Here is an 18,300-nt window from a genome sequence, read left to right as displayed (position 1 = left end):
ATCTGTGGGAAACCATCAGGAGAGAAGGACCCACACATGCTATTCAGCTGCAGAATCAGTGTCATTTCTGATGTGATGTAGCTTTCAAAAGGACAAATAGGATCCTAGAATATAGCAGGTGAGAATATATCCAAAATAAGTATTTATTGTAGGAAGGACTTGTGAGGCTTCATCTGGAATACCATATGCATTTCTGGTCAACGTTGCTTAAGGATGTTGCATTTTGACTGGAACATGAGTAAAGGGGAATTAAAATGCTCAGGGCACTGGTGACTGCCTAACAAGAGGTGACTAACTGTTCTTGGCTTGCTTTATCTAACGAAACTTGAGAAGGGATCTCTATAAATACATCACAGATGAAATACTAGGGAGTGAGAGGAGCTCATTAAGTTAAAGGGCAGCGTTGGCCAAAAAGAAATGGATACAAACTGGCAATCAATAAATTTAGCCTTGACTCATGGCCTTGGCTTTCAGATATGACATAATTGCAAATATTTTTATGACAGGATCCTGGTAACAAAATGCTAGTAGCAGCATGGTAAAATCAGGATGGCCTAAGAATGTGAGGACCATCATGGTTTAATGACAAGAGGAGGGCAATAGCTTGGTAAAGACTTTGGTCTTAATGTGCAATCAAATCTCATCCCACTTCTTTGTTCTATTTATTTCTGTTCCTTGGGGGTTTATGATGTGTCATTCTCTCCCTCAGCAAACACAGCTTTCATCTGAAGTGCTGTGACAGTTTTTTCTTCCAAATTGTCCAAGTGATTAATGTAATTGGTTTAAACAAAGAGCCACTGTCTCTTCTGAAGTTTGCTGCTGCTTTATTAGACTTGCGGAAGGATCTCTATGCCTGAAGATCTGTTCACTTTTTCCAACAAAGCCAGTGAGAATAAAATAGATTTATTATCTTTCTCTTAGGTCAACAAATATCCCTCAGACACTGAGGAAATGAGGAAAAATCGGAAACGTGTACGGTTTTAATTGTCATATTTGTATTGTCACCCACTCTAACTTAGAAAATAATTTGTTTCTCTGAAATATGGGACTAAGAGTTTTTGTAAGAAAACATATCAAGAACAGGTAGCACATGAACCCGGTTACTTTGGAGACTCAGTCAGAAATTTATGACCCCACATAAACTCCTGATGGCTTCAGTCACAGGAGACAGAATGTGTAAAATGAACCTAATTAGAATAACTTGAGATAGCCAAAGGGGAAAGGAACTTTACTGCGTATTGCCAGTTCCACTGTGGCATGGAATGTGAACATTTCCAGGCCAAAGAGACAAACAGACACATCACAAACAGCCACAGAAGCTTCTTTGTTCCATTCTAACATAACAGACCTTAAATACTGTGGTTTAGTTAAGTAATAGAAGGGCATCTTGTTTTAAAAAGATGTTACGTGGAACTGTAAATATCAGTTCCTTAGAGGTCAAGTTCACCTAAGCTGCATGGGAAGCCAGGGTGAGACAGAGCGGTGCTGGTGGAGAAGCCCAGTCTCTGGCTCATGGTGCCACAGTGGTCCCTCCACAGAAAGCAGAAGCCCAGCACTCCTGGGGAGATGGGACACAAATCAGAGGCAAATAGGATCTAGTTTTCAAATATTGCAGCTACCTGATTTTGCAGAGTTAAAGGCAGTATTTTATTATGCCATAGATATTATTCTTTAAGATTTGGCACCAGTACCATTCCAAATCCATTTTCAGCAGCTCCTAACTGGGTTAAAATACCACAAAATCAGTTTAGAGGAATTTGGTGAATGAAAACTATAAACAAATAACTTGTTATTATTATCTGGAAATAATCAATAGCTGGCCTTGCCCAGGCTAGGCAGCAAAGACATTTCTAAATAAACATGATTATTATGACTGCAGTAGGTAATTAGGGTGTGAAGCATTGAGCTACTTAACATAAAGATAGTAGTTACAATAGTTAAGACGAGACTGTAATCAAAAATAAGAAAACAACTGACACAGGATGCAATATATATCATAAACAGTGTTGATTTTTTTCAGTGTTTTTCAGTGTTCATACATAAATGTCAATCTTTTGATCAGTAATTTAAATGTGAATCTTCTGATCAGAACCTCTAACGGATACAACTTGCTCCTTTCCTGTGTATCAAAGTAATATAAGGGATTAAGAAAACAAGTTGTCTTAACTTGTAATCTGATTCCTATATGTCATAAAAGTTTGATCTAATTTTTTGGCAGTTTTTGCCACATCACACTACAGCCTATGTTAATAAATGTTTTCTCTGTTTTCAATGGCAAATCAGACTTTTTCCCAACCCAAAATGCACTCTTCTCTAAACTTATTGTTGGAAAGTGACCGAAAAGTAAACCAATTTTTACAAATTGTGTTTTTAAGCCAAGTAACAATTTTTGCTTTTCACTCAATTACTCTTATCATTTTTTTAACCAGAAAGAAAACGTCTGAGAGGAATACTGGAGTTACAAGTATCAGTTTAAACTATTATTCAGCACATGACTTAAGAATAAAATCTCCCTTTTTATATTCAAGTAACATTTTTGAATGTATTGATGACTCCTTTAGTGTATCCAACTTCTTAAATTTCTTACCAATTACATTTCACTAATATAAAGATATCAGTGGTTTATCCCCTTTTCAGCTTGAACTTAAGGAAAAGAACAAATCTAGCATTTAATTTTATCTTGGCAATTGGTATAGCTTTCCATATTCTTCTGTGGATGAAACGAGGCAGCAGCCAGAGCTTGCAGGAAAAGTGCAATTAATAAAATTATTTTCATTCTTGAAAATAAAGGCCCTTTATTTTTTATAAGCCATATGAATCCATGACACTTCCATAGTTTCACAGAGGCTGGGATGGTTTTATCCATGCTTATAAGACCAAATATTGCAAATGGTGAGTTATTCTTTCAGATAAAGGAAACCAAGTCTTTAACCTGGTCCATAATAATTATGTATCATATTGAACAGATGTAGGTGTTAATCCTGGCAAAATTCAGCTCCATTAGAAGCAATCATCCTGTTCAAAATCCTTACAGTTTCTATTAGCTGTCATTATTTTGCTTCTACATTTATAGAGTTGTGCTGTGTTGATGTGACGTTTGATACTAAATGCTTGCCATCTCTCTAGGTGTAACTTGAGTTCAAGCAGAGCTGAAATGATTTTCAGTGCAAATGCTAATAGCTATTGAGGTCAAACAGATCACATAATGTACTCAAACACAGATCCATAACTTCGTAGTTTTTCCAGCCAGCCCGTACTCTCTGATGAACTTCTATAAAGGGAGAGTTACGAGAGAATCATGCATAGCTTTTGGTCATTGCACTATTTTCTCCTAACCATGTGAAAACTAGACTGTCAAAGCCCAAGTTTGTTATTACAATGAAAGCAAACACACCATTCACAATGGCTTAGACTCATTTTTGACATCACCTTCTCCCAGCCTGCAGTCCTCAGCAGAGATTTTTTATTCTTCTATGCCCATCATCTAAACTGCTGTTCCTGTATTTTCTCCACATTTTCTTCCCATTCTTATGTAGCTTTAAAAGCCCATCTGAAAATCTCACCTCTGTTTTCAAACAGACTGGAGGAGGGAGGGGTGGATGGTCAATGTGTGGTGGGGGTCACTGCATTTGGGTGCCCATTATACGCAATATTCTCTGAAACATACCATGATGTAGGGGAAAGGTTGACCTGATAATAATTTACGTGGGGTGCGTGAACTCTCCAGTGAAGACCTAACTATTTAATTTCCAATTTAGCAGCACTTTCAGCTTAAATAGGAAATCTTGAGTTATCCAGATGCTCGTAGCGGTGAGGGGGTTGGCTGAAGGTGGGGAAAAAGAGGTTATTGAAGTAGATTAACACGTGTTGAATGAGAAAAAGCACCTAGAAGAGGCGAGAAAGATTATTTGCGGAGTAGCAGTTGACAGGCAGCAAACGGGAGGAACGCATGAAGTGTGTTCTGCCGCCGGGCAGAACCTGCGCCCCTCGGGCGGGCACCTGCTCGGCCACTGCTGCCGGCAGCGGCGTCCGCGGAGCCTGGTGGCGGGGCCGGCGGCGCCTCTGCCGGAGAGGCCGGGGGAAGCACCGGGCCCGGCTCCGCCACCCCCCGGCTCCGCCACCGGCCACCGGCTCCGTCATCCGTCACTTCCCGCCGCCCGCGGGCGGAAGTGTCGCGGCGGGCGGGCCGGTTGCCATGGTTCCGCGGACGGCGTCCCGCAGCGGCGGCGGTCGGGTCTGGCGCGCCGGCCATGAGCGCCGCGCTGGCGGCGGCTGCCGGCCCGCGGCCCTGGGCCCGCCGCCTGGCCCCGAAGACGCTGGAGCTGCTGGCGCTGCCGTGTGCCTGGAGGAGCCGGAGCCCGAGCACCGGTGAGGGGCGGTGGCGGGTTCGGTGTGAGCCCCGGCTCGTGTGGGTACAGCGGTGTCCTGCCGAGATCCCGGCACGGGCCCACTCGGTCTCAAGTGACAGCGGCGGTGTTCACAGGACTCGCTTTCACGGTGCTTTGGACCGTGATACAGGACACATCCTAAATTTTGCTCTTTGTTCCTGGAGTGATCATACCCTGAGCTTTCATCTAAATATCTGTTTTTCCTGATTTTTTGCAGCTATTCCGGGCACTGACAGGGATCAGACCGTAAGTGGGTACATGCTTCTCTCAGATTTGGAATAATCTATTTGTACTTTCTATTGAAAGCAATCTACTTGTGCACTATATTGAAGTTTACATAGTCCATAGTAACTCAGACTTCTGGGCTGTGCTGTGCACATTACAGGACAACCTTACAGCTGGGGTCACAACTGCATCGCTGAGGAGTTTCACATCTCCTGTTCTATTGCACAGAACCGTTTGGAAATGATAATACAGCTTCATGATCCTTAATACTTTGATAGGGAATAGTATAGATTCATAGAATGCCTTGGGTTAGAAGGGACCTTTAAAGGTCATTTAGCCCAACTGCCTGCAATGAGCAGGGGCATCTTCAACTAGATCAGGTTGCTCAGAGCCCCGTCCAGCCTGGCGTTGAATGTTTCCAGGGATGGGGCATCTACCACCTCTCTGGGCAACCTGTTCCAGGGCCTCACCACCCTCATTGTGATTTTTTTTTTCCTTATATCCAATCTCAAACTACCCTATTTCAGTTTAAAACCATTACCCCTTGTGCTGTCGTAACATACCCTTGTAAAAAGTCTGGCCCCATCTTTCTCATAGGCCCCTTTTAAGTACTGAAATGTGGCAATAAGGTGTCCCTGGAGCCTTCTCTTCTCCAGGCTGAACAGCCCCAGCTCTCTCAGCCTGTCCTCACAGGTGAGCTGTTCCAGCCCTCTGATCAATTTTGTGGCCTCCTCTGGCCCCTCTCCAACAGGTCCATGTCTTTCCTGTGCTGAGGGCTCCAGAGCTGGACACAGGACTCCAGGTGGGGTCTCACCAGAGCGGAGCAGAGGGGCTGAATCACCTCCCTTGACCTACTGGCCATGCTCCTTTTGATGCAGCCCAGGATACAGTTGGCTTTCTGGGCTGTGAATACTTCAAATATATCCTAATATTCACAGAATAAAGAGGTCTTCAGAACACCTCTGATTGAATGCTATTAAAATTTTAAACCTATTTATTTCCCAGTTAATTAGGTAGACCTGGGCAAGAATTTTCTGTCAACAGCCCATTTCTAACAGAAAGGAATTTTGACAAAGTCAAAATACATTTCTACAATCCAATGCTCTATTTTTTATTAGAAATTTAACAATGTTTACTGTCTTTTAGACTGTGTTCATAGTATCAAAATAATCAAATTTATCAGTTAGACAGAAAATCTAGATTCCTAAAATGTAGATTCCTAACTGAATCTACAGTCGAGCATTTCTGGACTAATATGTTTCTCTACAGAACACTGAAAACAATCTATTTACTGAAAGAACATGTCCTGTTCTTTAGCATTTTCTTCCATGTTCTTTAACATAATGTTTAATGTCATTTAAGTTTTTGTTATTTTTTTGTCTTCATGAAACAAACATAGAAGCAAACTATTAATGTGTTTGTTGTGCTCTTTTAAATTCTCTATCTTAAAAAAAGTCAGATAAATGAAATTATTAAAATAAAAATAGGCACTTTGCTTCTGAATTTCCGTTATTAACAGAAGATTGATTAACTTGATTAATACACGTGCTGTAATATTGCAAGTGGTTTTTTTCAATTCTGTCTGGTTTCTCAGGCCTTGCATTTCAGATGACTTAAAAATAGGATATGACAGCACAGATCATACTACACAAACAGATATCAAATAAATACCAGAATTAAAGGAGCTACTTATTGCTACACAAGCTTTAATCAAGGTAAATTAGGGAAGTACCGTAACAGTCTTCCTCATGTTGTAGAATGGGTTGTTTTGTCATTCTCATCTCTGTTTTGTCAAATTCTTAAGAAATTAGTTTTGGTTTTTGTCTTCATGTGCCTATTTCAGTTAAACTGTAGAAATTTCCATTTTCAAAATAGGAAAATATACACGTATTGATAGATGAATTAGAGACTGGAATTAGAGACTGGATTACTTGGCTATCTGAATCAGAGAAAGTTATCTAGGGATTAACATTGTTTAATGTAAAAAAATATATACATGTAAGTGAAAATTCTGAAGGCTTAAATTTATCTAACAGGGGAGAGAGTCTGGAAATAAATGTGGGCCTGTCAGCTCCATTAATACCTGCTTGATGTCAGTTATGAGTACAGCTAAGGAGAGCACGTACAACTGATGAAAGAGATTAAATAAAACAGCGCAGTGCTTCTGCTAATCACATACAAAAGCAAATCAGAAAGAAGATACAAATTGTGTTGTCTACTCTTGCACAATTGTATGTGTCTCTTAAGCAGCGTCTCACTGAAATGTAATGCTTAGACTTGGGAGTGTGCAGTCCACGAGGAGGCACAGTGCAGTCTGCTTAACACAGATGCCTCAGCCATTGCCAGTGAAAGATGTGTGCCCCTCGAGACCTGCAGAGGAAGATCCTTTCCATCAAAATGAGGTGTTTCTGTCTGTCCCTTTACTGTATTACAAATTACAAAGGGAGGTGCTTCAGGATATCAAACAGTTATGTGCTCAAAAAGGTTAATTTCCTAGGGAAAAAAACCACAAACTTTTCTTTTTGGTTCTTACATGGTGTGTGTATATAGATAAATACTAAAATTAAATGCTTTTGGTACTATTTTTAGAAGCAATATCTCATTCTTCCTCTCATCCCTGAAAGACTTAAGAGTATTTTGCTCATCTGAGCCAGTGGCAAGCAGAATGCATTTCCTTTAACAATTCCTCTGTCACTTTTTGTAAAATGCAGAGATTTTTATTCTTTTTACCATAAAATAATTTACAGAGTGTTGAATTAGGATTTATAAACAAGTTTTGACCACTTTCCAGGTTTACATTTTGGTATATGTACTGAATAAATATGTGTGAGTCTCCTTTGCAGTATCTGACTAGTTCCCATCTGGCAGACAGTCGAGTGTTCCTAAGTTAGTTATTTTTTGAGAAAGCTAAATATCTTTCCTGCATAAATATTCTCTGCTTGTCAAATACTGAACCCAAATATCTTTAAAATACACAATACCGAAGGTCTAGGGAGGGGAGTTTTTAGTTTAACAGAGAACACTTTGTGCATCTGGATACAAAATACATTTATATTGAGGGTCAGTTCTCATTATGCTTTCCTTGCCTGGGACTACTGAAATGCATGTTTAATACTGTATATTCAGATCTTCCATTTCATGAGTTCCAGTTTCATTAATGTGGGTTTTAAATTTTTATCATCCACAGGAGTGATACAACGGGACGGTACTTAGAATAAACGTGATAAAGATGTCATTGGTACTTCTGACATGGCAATATATGTTCATTTTGGCACATTTTTGTAATTTATACTTAGTTCTGCAGAAGTAGAGTTTTATTAATATAATTTTTAGTTTCATTAGAGAACATTATGGTGCAGTATTTCTTCTTTTCATTACAGAAGGCTCCCCAATACTTTATTTAGCAGCCAAATTTGTTATTTGGGGTGAGAATCAGCTCACAGATTAAGAAATAAATATACATTTAGGTGTCTCATGAGGGTATCTTTGAGCAAAGCATCTAAGCTGCCCATCTAGTCAGTGTACACCTGTCTCTAGTCAGTGGAGATGTCTCCAGATGTGCTGCTTGGCCCCCTGGCTCTGGTTTTGGAAAGGGACAGGTTGCCTTTGGCCCCATGTCGTGTCTCCCAGCCAGGTTCCATTGACTTCATTGCCTGTAACAGAAACTTACCTAGTTCTTATGTAGACACCTAAATTTAGGTGGCTTACTCTGCGTATGGAAACTCCTGCTGACAGCCTGAGATGTCCGAAGCATTAACATGACACGGTGAGCTCTGACAGATGTAGAGCCCCATGCCCCCGTGAGCATTGCAGACCGAAGAGCATAGAAATGTATTAGATGCTTGTGTTCAGGTAGATGAATTTAGCCATCCTGAACAGTACTTTGTATGTAAAAATAAATAATATTAAGATTTTTATTTTTATCTCATTCACTCTCTCTAGCAAGATTTGTTCATCTACAAAAGCGTAATTCAAGCATAATATGAAAAATATAAGAGCAGGCTTAAAGTCTTTGTAAATATATAAATGACAGATTGACAGACCTTGAGTTTTTACATAAATGGGTAAAGAGGAAAATTCTTATCCACTTACGTGTTATTTTCACTAGATGCCAGTTCTCATTCATATACCCTCTTTGCACAGAGAGATACAACATTTTACTTATTGAAAAGTAATCCACAAAAGTATTGAAAATAAGGACATAAAGAAAAGGCCTAATATAGATTGAAAAGTGACTGCTAAGGTGTCTTTTGCAAATTTGCAATTAACAGAACATGGATTATATTGTATTTGGCATATTAACAACAGCAACTAGGAAAACTTAAATTGTAGTCTGGTTATTTCTAGTAAAATACTTTATAACAATATATTAATAGGCAAGAAACGTAGCACACTTCCTGTGTGTATAAATTATTTACAGTTCTTTCACCATGTATTTCTTTGAAAATATATAGTCAGTGATCTTTACGTGGTAGATCACAGCCCGTGCTAGCATTAACAGTCCTAGGCAATCATGTAGCAACTAGTGAGCACTCACTACAAGGGAGAAATATGCATAAAAACGTCAGTTTCAAGCTTCTGGTATGAACAATTAAAAAAAAAAAAAAAAAGAAAAAAGTCATTGCAGAAAAAAACATGATAGAAAAGGAACATGAGCTTACTATTTTTTTCTAAGTTCAAGAGCTTAGATAGCATTTAATTTTCCTAAATGAAAGTGAAGAATACATAAAAGTTGTTTGGTTTGGTTTTGTAATAGATTGCTGGTCTGAATATTAATATGTCATAATGTAATTACAGAGAATTGCTTTGCCCTTCAGACATGGAGAAGGGTGTATTTGAGTTTTTCATGAAGACTAAGCATTTAAACTATATTGAACAGAAAAAACCAAACACATAAAGATTTAATTTTTATTATAAGTATTGTTTTTTCCCCGTATGTAGTCGAGCATACTCGACTACAGTTTTAGGTGTGTAATATCAGTTACTACAACATGAATGAGTTACCTTAGTAGCTACAAGTGGAAGGAAGCAAAAATTGCAGAGTTTTTAGTTTCTTGACTAGTGAAAAACAATTGACTACAACATACTTGAGCAGTGTAGGGTTAGACCCAAATGTGCAGGCAGTGCTTACTTTTCTGTGTTACTGAGGTGAGTCAAAAGAAGTCCAATCGAAGGGATGACCAGTCCACAGCAAATGGAGGTGAACTTGCTCTCATTCAGTCTGTGGTTGGGCCAGTTAGAAGGCAGAAATATAGTAATCGCGTAAAATGCTGTTTGGTTCAATAATAAATGAAAATGCCTTGAACAGATTTGGTAATTGAGCTCCCTGGCAGCTGAATAGAGAGCCATGACCAACCGTGGGCACTGCCGGTGGCTTTCTGCTGCCCTCTAGGGACTGTGCCACAAACTGCCTATCGGAATGGAATTGGAACAGTGAGAATAATCCCAATTTGAAAGGACGGAACTTAGATTTTATTTTCCTTCCCTCGCATACAATGGAGTACGTGCAAGTTTGTACTTCATGACAAACAAAGTCAGTATTAAAAAAAAAAAAAAAAAAGAAAAAAGAAAGAAAGAAAGAAAAGACAATAAACCACTTCTATTTATGTGGATAGTTGTGACAGGTAGTAGGTACAAATATTTTTCTATAATTATTCTACTGTTATATACACATAGTGCAGTCAAGTGCAGATATGTAGTGGGAAGTGTGTACAGTATATTAGCAGCATCTACTCTGTGATTCAGTATATAGAAAACCATCTAGTATCCTGGAAGGAGAAAAGATCTCTTGTTGTTGTTGTTTTTTTCTTGTTTTACAGAATGAGTGATCTCCTAGACATGTGAAGGGAGGGGAGAACAGGTGCGCTTGTGAATGAGTCCAAACCAGCATTAATCATGTAGATGTTTCAGCTAATAGGACAGAGGAATGTAAAGCAAAGGAGAAAAGTTCATGGGAAAGATCTGAGGAACTGTGAGACTGAGGAATTTTTAAAAGATGTGAGAGGAGATCAGAAGGCTGAAAATACTGGGCAAGTGACAGAAGATGATACATATTTCAAGAATGTTGCATGGCTTAAAGTGGATGATTAGGAGGCAAAAGCTAGGCTTTAGGGGGGAAAGAAAGAGTAGCTTCTGTAAAGAAAGAAAATACAAGATTTATTAAGGCTTCACAGAGAGTAAAGATGTTAATTTTTTACTTTTATTCTTCATCGTTCCTGCATAATGATATGTAAACCCATCACTTGAAGAAAGAAATTCTGCTCCAAACCCAAGTATAAAGTATTTTTTTTCCTTAAGAATTATGAAATCTTCTTAGCAATGAATTTGAGACTTCAAGGAGGGTTTGTTTAAAAGAGCACTGTAGACTATACAGACTAGTTGAAGAAAAGCTATGTTTAAAATTAGGTAGTGAAACACTCCTTTTGGGAAATTGGCACTTCTGAAAAAAAAGAAGAGAGTGGCATTTGTCTCCCATAATGCTTGATGAAGAATGAAGGCATGTTTATGATGCAGCTGTGCTGTCCTTGCTTTCTGATAGTCGAAATAGAAAAACAGGTATTTTTTAGGATGCAGCTCATGTTATCACTCCATGGTAAAATTGCATATGGGTTCCATGGAGTGAATAGTAGCAGTGTTCTCACCAGGGGATTGCCTGGTTGGGTTCCCTTTGCTTTGCTTTCATTTTGGAAGATCTTGCATTACTCTTGGATTCTTCTGGTCCAGCTTCAGCCACCAGGTAGACATTCACCCCATCCCAGGCATGTCTAACGCTTCGTAGATTGAGTGCTCTGAGGCAGCGGAACAGAGTGTCTGGGGAAATAACCGAACTCTGCTTCTTCCACTTCCTCCGTGAGTGCTACAAATGTTAATGTATTACACAATATATAGTAATTTCTGCTAATATTACTATTTTTAAGAAGTTGACCAATATTTAATCACCTAGCCTTGAAAAATTATTTGAACTGGGTATTTAGGTACTCCTGAAGGAGGATCTCAAGCACACTTTTGAGGTTAGTGTCTCCTAATGGTCAGCTCTCAGCAGTTCATCACCTCGGAGAGACATTTCTGTATAATAGGAGGCTGCATGTGTGTTTTTTTCTATGAAAGTCTTATTTTTATTTTAATTGGAGATGCTCTTTTTTTGTCTTTTAATGCAATTTGAACACTACTTGTGTAATCAAGAAGACACAAAAATAAATGCCAGTAATGCAAAGTTAACAATTTAATAATTTGTTATTCTGTACTTATGCTGTATTTTCTCCTTGTTTGATTTTATTTCTTATACGTTTTCATTATATTCTTTGAAAGTTTTAAAACATACAAGATATGCATTTTTTCTCAAATTTCCTTTTTTTTTTCCATACATTTTAATTCTCTAGTATTATAGATTATGTTTTAGATGTAACACACTTTTTGGTTAAGTATTTTAAATGTCAGATACAGTAAAACTTTATTTTCAACACTAGAACAGGACTCTTGAATGTAAAACATGCATTATAATGTGTTCAAATTGCAATAAAATATTCCATAGCTTTCAAAAAGGGCTATGGGATTTATTCAAGAGTCTCACTGAAGAATAATTCCTTGTAATAGAAGTACTACAACACAAATGGAGAAGGCACAGAATGTTCAACAGAAAAGCTTTTGAAGCTTTTACGTAACAAGCTACACGAAGAAGAGTCCATAGTTGAAGATCTGGAGAAAAAATTGCAGGAATACAAAAAAAAATGGAAAGGCTAAAATGCTATGTTTTTGTAAACGATCATATACTCATTATACAAATGAGGAAATGTTTAAACACATTCAATACAGTGAATTTCTCTAGTGCCATTATTTTTATAGGAAATATTAGGTTGGGAAGGTACTAGAACACTATTCGGGATTATCCTGTGCTATGGTAAGTATTTTGACTAAAATAATTTATAGTACTCTATTAACATCACAAAGTTATATCGGTGATAGTCTGGCCAATAGTTGATCGTTGTACTGCCTTTTTTGATCTGTTTGTTTGTTTGGGTTTTGTGGGTGTTTTTGTTTTGTTTGGGGGGGTGTTTTTAAATAAAATACATTTAAAATATTTTCTAAAATTTTTTTAAGAACTTAACAAAAAAAATCAACTCAAGAAGTTTTATAAAACTTTTATAAAATAGTGCTCAGTGCTATTCTTACTCCATGCACAAACAGTTACAGAAAGTCCACCTGTTCTATTGCTACTTATTGAAGTAATTAAATTACATCTTCTCTTGTTTCTCTTTGTTCCCAGTGTCTCTAAATAACTTCTAAAATATTTTATTTTCTTCAGAATTGTGGTGTTAGTAATTTAAATAGGCGTTTCAAGTTTTCAATGAAGATATATCTTCATTTAAAACATAAAACACAAAATCCCTTGTGTTTGATTTTTCTTAACTCCTGTAGTAGAAGTTGACAGTAGAGTATGACAGCTACTTGGGTACAACCACTGATAGACATGGGAAGACCTTTTCAATTATGAATCTTTTTCACCACTAAAATACAGCCATAAATAGCTGGTTATAATGGCTAAGAACTTTCCTGCTTATTCTGTCACTAGTCTTAAAAGGGGAAACATAATTTAGTCTCATATGTCTGTGCATCATCTTTGTATCCCTTCTGTAACATAAACATGTCCTTCTACCCAAATTAACTGTACTCGTCTGCAGTTCAGTGCAATGTAAAAAAAGCTATAACACTTTTTCAAAACTTCACATATCCTTTAGACTGATAAAAAGCAGTCTTGGGCTCTAAAGAGGTTCTAGCTAAGCCTAACACTGGATTGTTTTTTCATGTCTGTTCTCTATGTATCATTGAGATGAGTAGTACTAATGTGATCTGAAAATGCCATCAAACCATGCTGGCAGCCACCTGAGGTAGACAGCATGGCCTGTAAAGGAGAAATGTGCGTTCTATAATGTACCCGCTGAGGAAATGGGGTGTCTCTCCCCAGCTGGAATTCATAGCTATGCAACCTGTTCTAGAACTGGATTGTTAAGCCAAGTCAGTCATTCCTGTCTGCAAAAGGCAGTGACGGTCATTCCTTCTTGCGACAGACAGCAGTGATATGGCTTATTTGCTTCATTTGGGTATGTCCCAGTAAGGCTGGTTTACATCCATAAATATACATATTTATGAAAATGTTTATTTAAATGTTCTCTGTAATGGGGGCTGCAATCCAGGCTCCCATGTGAATATAATAAGAGGCTGTCATTGCATTCTTTATGGCTCAAATTTCTTCTCCAAAAGAGGAGGAACCTGGATGTAAACAGGGTGTGCCATTATCACAGTAGGCTGTGGAATTCTAGGGGCACTGAATCACTTCCCCACTATCTTTTAAAAGTTCTGGTTTGGTGGGAGTACTTTTAGAACACCTAACTGGATCAGAAAGCAGCCTGTAAAGAAATGTTTGTAACTTCCCCTGGGAATTAGATGTTAAACCTTTCATTGCTATTAGGCTTCAAAATAGTTTGACAGTAGTATTTAAACTGGCTCGCAGCTTTTAGTGGTACAAGTTCGGGTAGCAGTAGCTTTTAGTACTTGTAATGCAGAATTCTTTAGTGCATCATCACAGATTTTTATGCAGATTTTGGCTTTGGCCTCTTAACCAAATGGCAAGTGTAAACCACTGTAGTGGCTGCGAAACCCACTGTGAAGACACCCAAGCTGTCAGCTGGTGGTCATTCTGGAGCCAGAGGCAGTACATTGATACATATATTTGCATATATTATATCTAAAACATTGAGCTCTGCCTTAAAAAAAAAAATCATACTCACTAATCTCACAATCTCACTAATAACATAAACTGAGAAGGTAAATAGCACTCCAGCTTCTTATGTTACAAACAAATGATGTTTGTTTGAAACGGCAGAGGATATGGGGAGAAGCAAAATATTGAGTATATGCTAGTTATAGGATTTAAGTAAGGAAGAGAGGAAATGGGCATAGTCATACTTGCATCAATAAATGTGTGGTAAGGGACATTATTGAAATCTGGTAGAACCATAGCTGTAAAGCTGAAATCTTTGACTAAACCAGCTTTATAGAAAAGATGAAGTAGTTAAAAAAAAAAAATAAAGAGTGGTATTCAACACTGAAGAACAACTTGAACCATTCCCACATGTCCTGTCACTGTATCCTACTGGAATTAAATTAAAACACTGCTGATTAAACTTGTAGGCAACACAGAGTGATAGGTATGTAATCACAGAATCACAGAATGTTAGGAATAGGAATGGACCTCAAAAGATCATCTAGTTCAATCCCCCTGCTGGAGCAGGAACACCTAGATGAGACTACACAGGAATGTGTCCAGGCGGGTTTGAATGTCTCCAGAGTAGGAGACTACACAACCTCCCTGGGCAGCCTGTTCCAGTGTTCTGTTACCCTCACTGAGAAGAAGTTTCTCCTCAAATGTAAGTGGAACCTCTTGTGTTCCAGTTTGAACCCATTGCCCCTTGTCCTACCACTGGTTGTCACTGAAAAGAGCCTGGCTCCATCCTCGTGACACTCAGCCTTTATATATTTGTAAACATCAATGAAGTCACCCCTCAGTCTCCTCTTCTCCAAGCTAAAGAGACCCAGCTCCCCCAGCCTTTCCTCATAAGGGAGATGCTCCACTCCCTTAATCATCTTTGTTGCCCTACGCTGGACTCTCTCCAGCAGTTCCCTGTCCTTCTGGAACTGAGGGGCGCAGAACTGGACACAATATTCCAGATGTGGTCTCACCAGGGCAGAGTAGAGGGGAAGGAGAACCTCTCTCGACCTACTAAGCACCCCACTTCTAATACACCCCAGGATGCCATTGGCCTTCCTGGCCACAAGGGCACAGTGCTGGCTCATGGTCATCCTGCTGTCCACCAGGACCCCAGGTCCCTTTCCCCTACGCTGGTCTCTAATGGGTTATTCCCCAACTCATACTGGAACCTGGGGTTGTTCCTACCCAGACGCAAGACTCTACACTTGCCCTTGTTATATTTCGTTAAATTTTTCCCCGCCCAGCTCTCCAGCCTGTCCAGGTCTCGCTGGATGGCAGCACAGCCTTCTGGTGTCTCAGACACTCCTCCCAGCTTGGTGTCATCAGCAAACTTGCTGACAGTGCACTCTATTCCCTCATCCAAGTCGCTTGGCTTTGGGAATCCATACAGCATTCTCATAAGAGGTACAGTACACAAAAACTTCACTCTCTCTCCAGGTGACAAGAAGTATTCTAACAACAGTTCACAAAAATTCTCTAATAGATCTTTGTCCCAGACATGTTTGTGAATGGATGGGAAAAGAGAGAGAAAAGAAAGAGAGAAAGGAGAGAGAAGGCTGGTTGGAATAAACAATTAGTGTGGAAGTGGCTGGCTAACCCCTCCTCCTTAGGATGGTGCACTTCAAGGACTGCTTCAGCATCTATGCAATTGGTAGCCGATCCATACAGCAAAAGTTTGTCATCACCAGCTTCTTCTCTGAGAGATCTGCAATTATACAAAACAGAAACAAGAAACCCTGTTTTCCTCTGTCAAAGAGTTTGCAATAAAATGGTTATTTTCTGTCCAAAGCTATGCTGTCTCCAGTCTTTTTCCAGCTCTGACCTGCCTTGAAAAGGTAAACGGAGCTATATGGGCCAGTAGCAATTTGTTAGTCCCTTCCTGGATGGTGTCTATACTTTGTTACATTTAAAAGACAAATACAGTGGCTGCAAGATGGTAGCACAGTGGGAATGATTGCTGATTAGAGCATATGGCCAAAAGAATAATGACATCTTGTTCTCCTGAAATCTTCAAGATGGGAAGCCATTATAGAATATAGGCACTAGATGAATTGAGGATAGGGGTGTATTAAAATAACAAGGTGACTGACTGAAAAGTGAAGATGTATTCAACCAGTGGCCATAATAGAGGTTCTCATGTTCAACCTTAACCTGCATTTCTTTGAAATGTACAGATATAAACTGTGAAATAATTAAAATTATAAACATGTGAACATAACATAGTATGGATAATAACAATAACTATAAAAAATATCGAAATTATCATTTCCCTTGCTACACGAAACTGTTATATTTCTAAAGGAGTGTTTTTCATGACAGCTTGTACAATTGCACCCTCTTGTGGTGTATTAATGTGACCGTTAAATACCTAAAATAGAAAGTGAAAGGTATTTAATAGTTTGGATGACAGATTTTCGAGAACTGATTTATTTTCAGGGCAAATTCCCAATAAATCAATGACAGTTAAATTTCGGTTTATAATTTTGACTAGAATATGCTCAAATATTTTCTTCTTTTGCGTCATAGGAAATCATATTTTGTATCATGTTTCTTTGCACTAAAATTGTAAAAATCATAACTGTTATTCAAAAGACCAAATGATTATTTTGAGTGTAAATTAAAGACTGCAGGGTACCAAAAGGAAATGCATCTTTCTCAGCTGCAAAATAAATAGCTATATTCTCTCACCTTTACTTATTCAGCTAGAATACTATGAGTATAGGTGGATGGATCTAATTGAAGTTTGTTATTTTTCAAAAATGACATATGCATATCTGTCTAGTATTATTAGAAAAGCAATCACGAGAGTCTAAATACAAAAACTTAGCAAATATTTAGCAGAATTTATTAATGCTAAAATATACATGGTTTTTACTTAAAGGAATCAAACTGCTAGAATAAAGGCAATAAAACAGAAAAGGTGAGAAATATTGAAGCTTGCTATGTCAGACGTGTTATAATCACCTTCCAACCTCTAACCCTTTTTTTCTTACCAGTTAAACGTTCCCCAGTTTGAGCAAGCCAAACGCTGCCGCTGTGGGCAGATGGTAGAGAGAACATTGCTACAAAACCTGCCACTCAAAGTGTAACAGATGACTGTAGCTACAGAAAATTGTCCCTTTGTTCATTTTGCTAATGAGTGTCCTCATTGCAGCAGGAGACTGAATAGTTAATTACTTGCAGTTCTCGTTTTCAGCAGATGATGGAGCTAGAGCTAAAGTTTGTCTGAGCCTTGTGCAACGTACAAGTTTGTGCAGAAAATATATTTTGTGGGGTTTTTATATCCTTTCCTTGAAATAGTAAAAAAATGTCATTACACTTACATTTGAGATACCATTCAAAACTTAGTTACAGGATTAATTAAAACATTTTTGTTTATTTTATGTAAAGATTCTTCTTTGAGCATCAGCTGTTGATGCTCAAATGCAGCCAGAGGAAAGGGACAAATACTTAAGCCTATTAAGAGCTGTAACAGTTACTTAAAATGCCTTTTGAAATTCTAAGTCTGTTTTGCAATGGATTAGAGTTGACCACTGCCAGAGCAGCATGTTAAATAATTACTTAAATACTGCATGTCCTGTTCCTACTCTTTTCCCTAGAGTGTGATCATTTGTCTGCAGGATTGAGTAAAGTTTTCAATAAAAATGTGCACTCTAATAATTATCCCAAAGGATTAATTTTAAGTCTTTTACTGCATAAAGTTTGCTTAAAATGTAATACTGTTGAAGTATTTAATTAGAATTTATTCTAAAATTACATTATTAAAAGGAACATTTTTGTTAATCGTCTTTCGTCTTTATGTAAACTGCTGCTGTTTCTTCAGCAAAGGGAACCACAAACTAACACGAATTCCTTTCTGAAGCACTTGGCAGTTTATTTACATTATTTCCTATAAAATCGGTGAAAACTTTGTGGCCAAAA

The 18,300-nt window shown here is 38.2% G+C and overlaps 1 protein-coding gene across 32 annotated transcripts in view; it reads left to right on the top strand.

Moving 5' to 3' along the window:
- Positions 1-3,741: 3,741 nt before the first annotated feature.
- Positions 3,742-18,300, top strand: part of LOC308037247 (uncharacterized protein) — a 38,345-nt gene continuing 23,786 nt past the window's right edge. For 14 of the 32 annotated variants that reach the window (XR_013921746.1, XR_013921747.1, XR_013921748.1 and 11 more), the window contains exon 1: positions 3,742-4,368. Coding sequence is in view for 6 of the 32 variants with exons in the window: in XM_080338890.1 (XP_080195016.1) it covers positions 3,950-4,368 (419 nt within the window). In the remaining 26 variants the exon portion in view is untranslated. Of the gene's footprint in view, positions 4,369-4,605; positions 4,643-5,364; positions 5,416-6,207; positions 6,329-6,863; positions 7,016-7,800; positions 8,380-10,432; positions 12,655-15,862; positions 16,144-17,375; positions 17,456-18,300 lie in introns of those variants that run through there. The other 18 variants (XR_013921761.1, XR_013921762.1, XR_013921769.1 and 15 more) reach the window with 18 other exon arrangements.

Source organism: Nesoenas mayeri (genome assembly GCF_963082525.1).
Source record: "Nesoenas mayeri genome assembly, chromosome: 2".
Lineage (NCBI taxonomy): Eukaryota > Metazoa > Chordata > Aves > Columbiformes > Columbidae > Nesoenas > Nesoenas mayeri.
The sequence above is the reverse complement of the archived record's forward strand: the minus strand, read 5'-3'. Positions and strand labels throughout refer to the sequence as shown.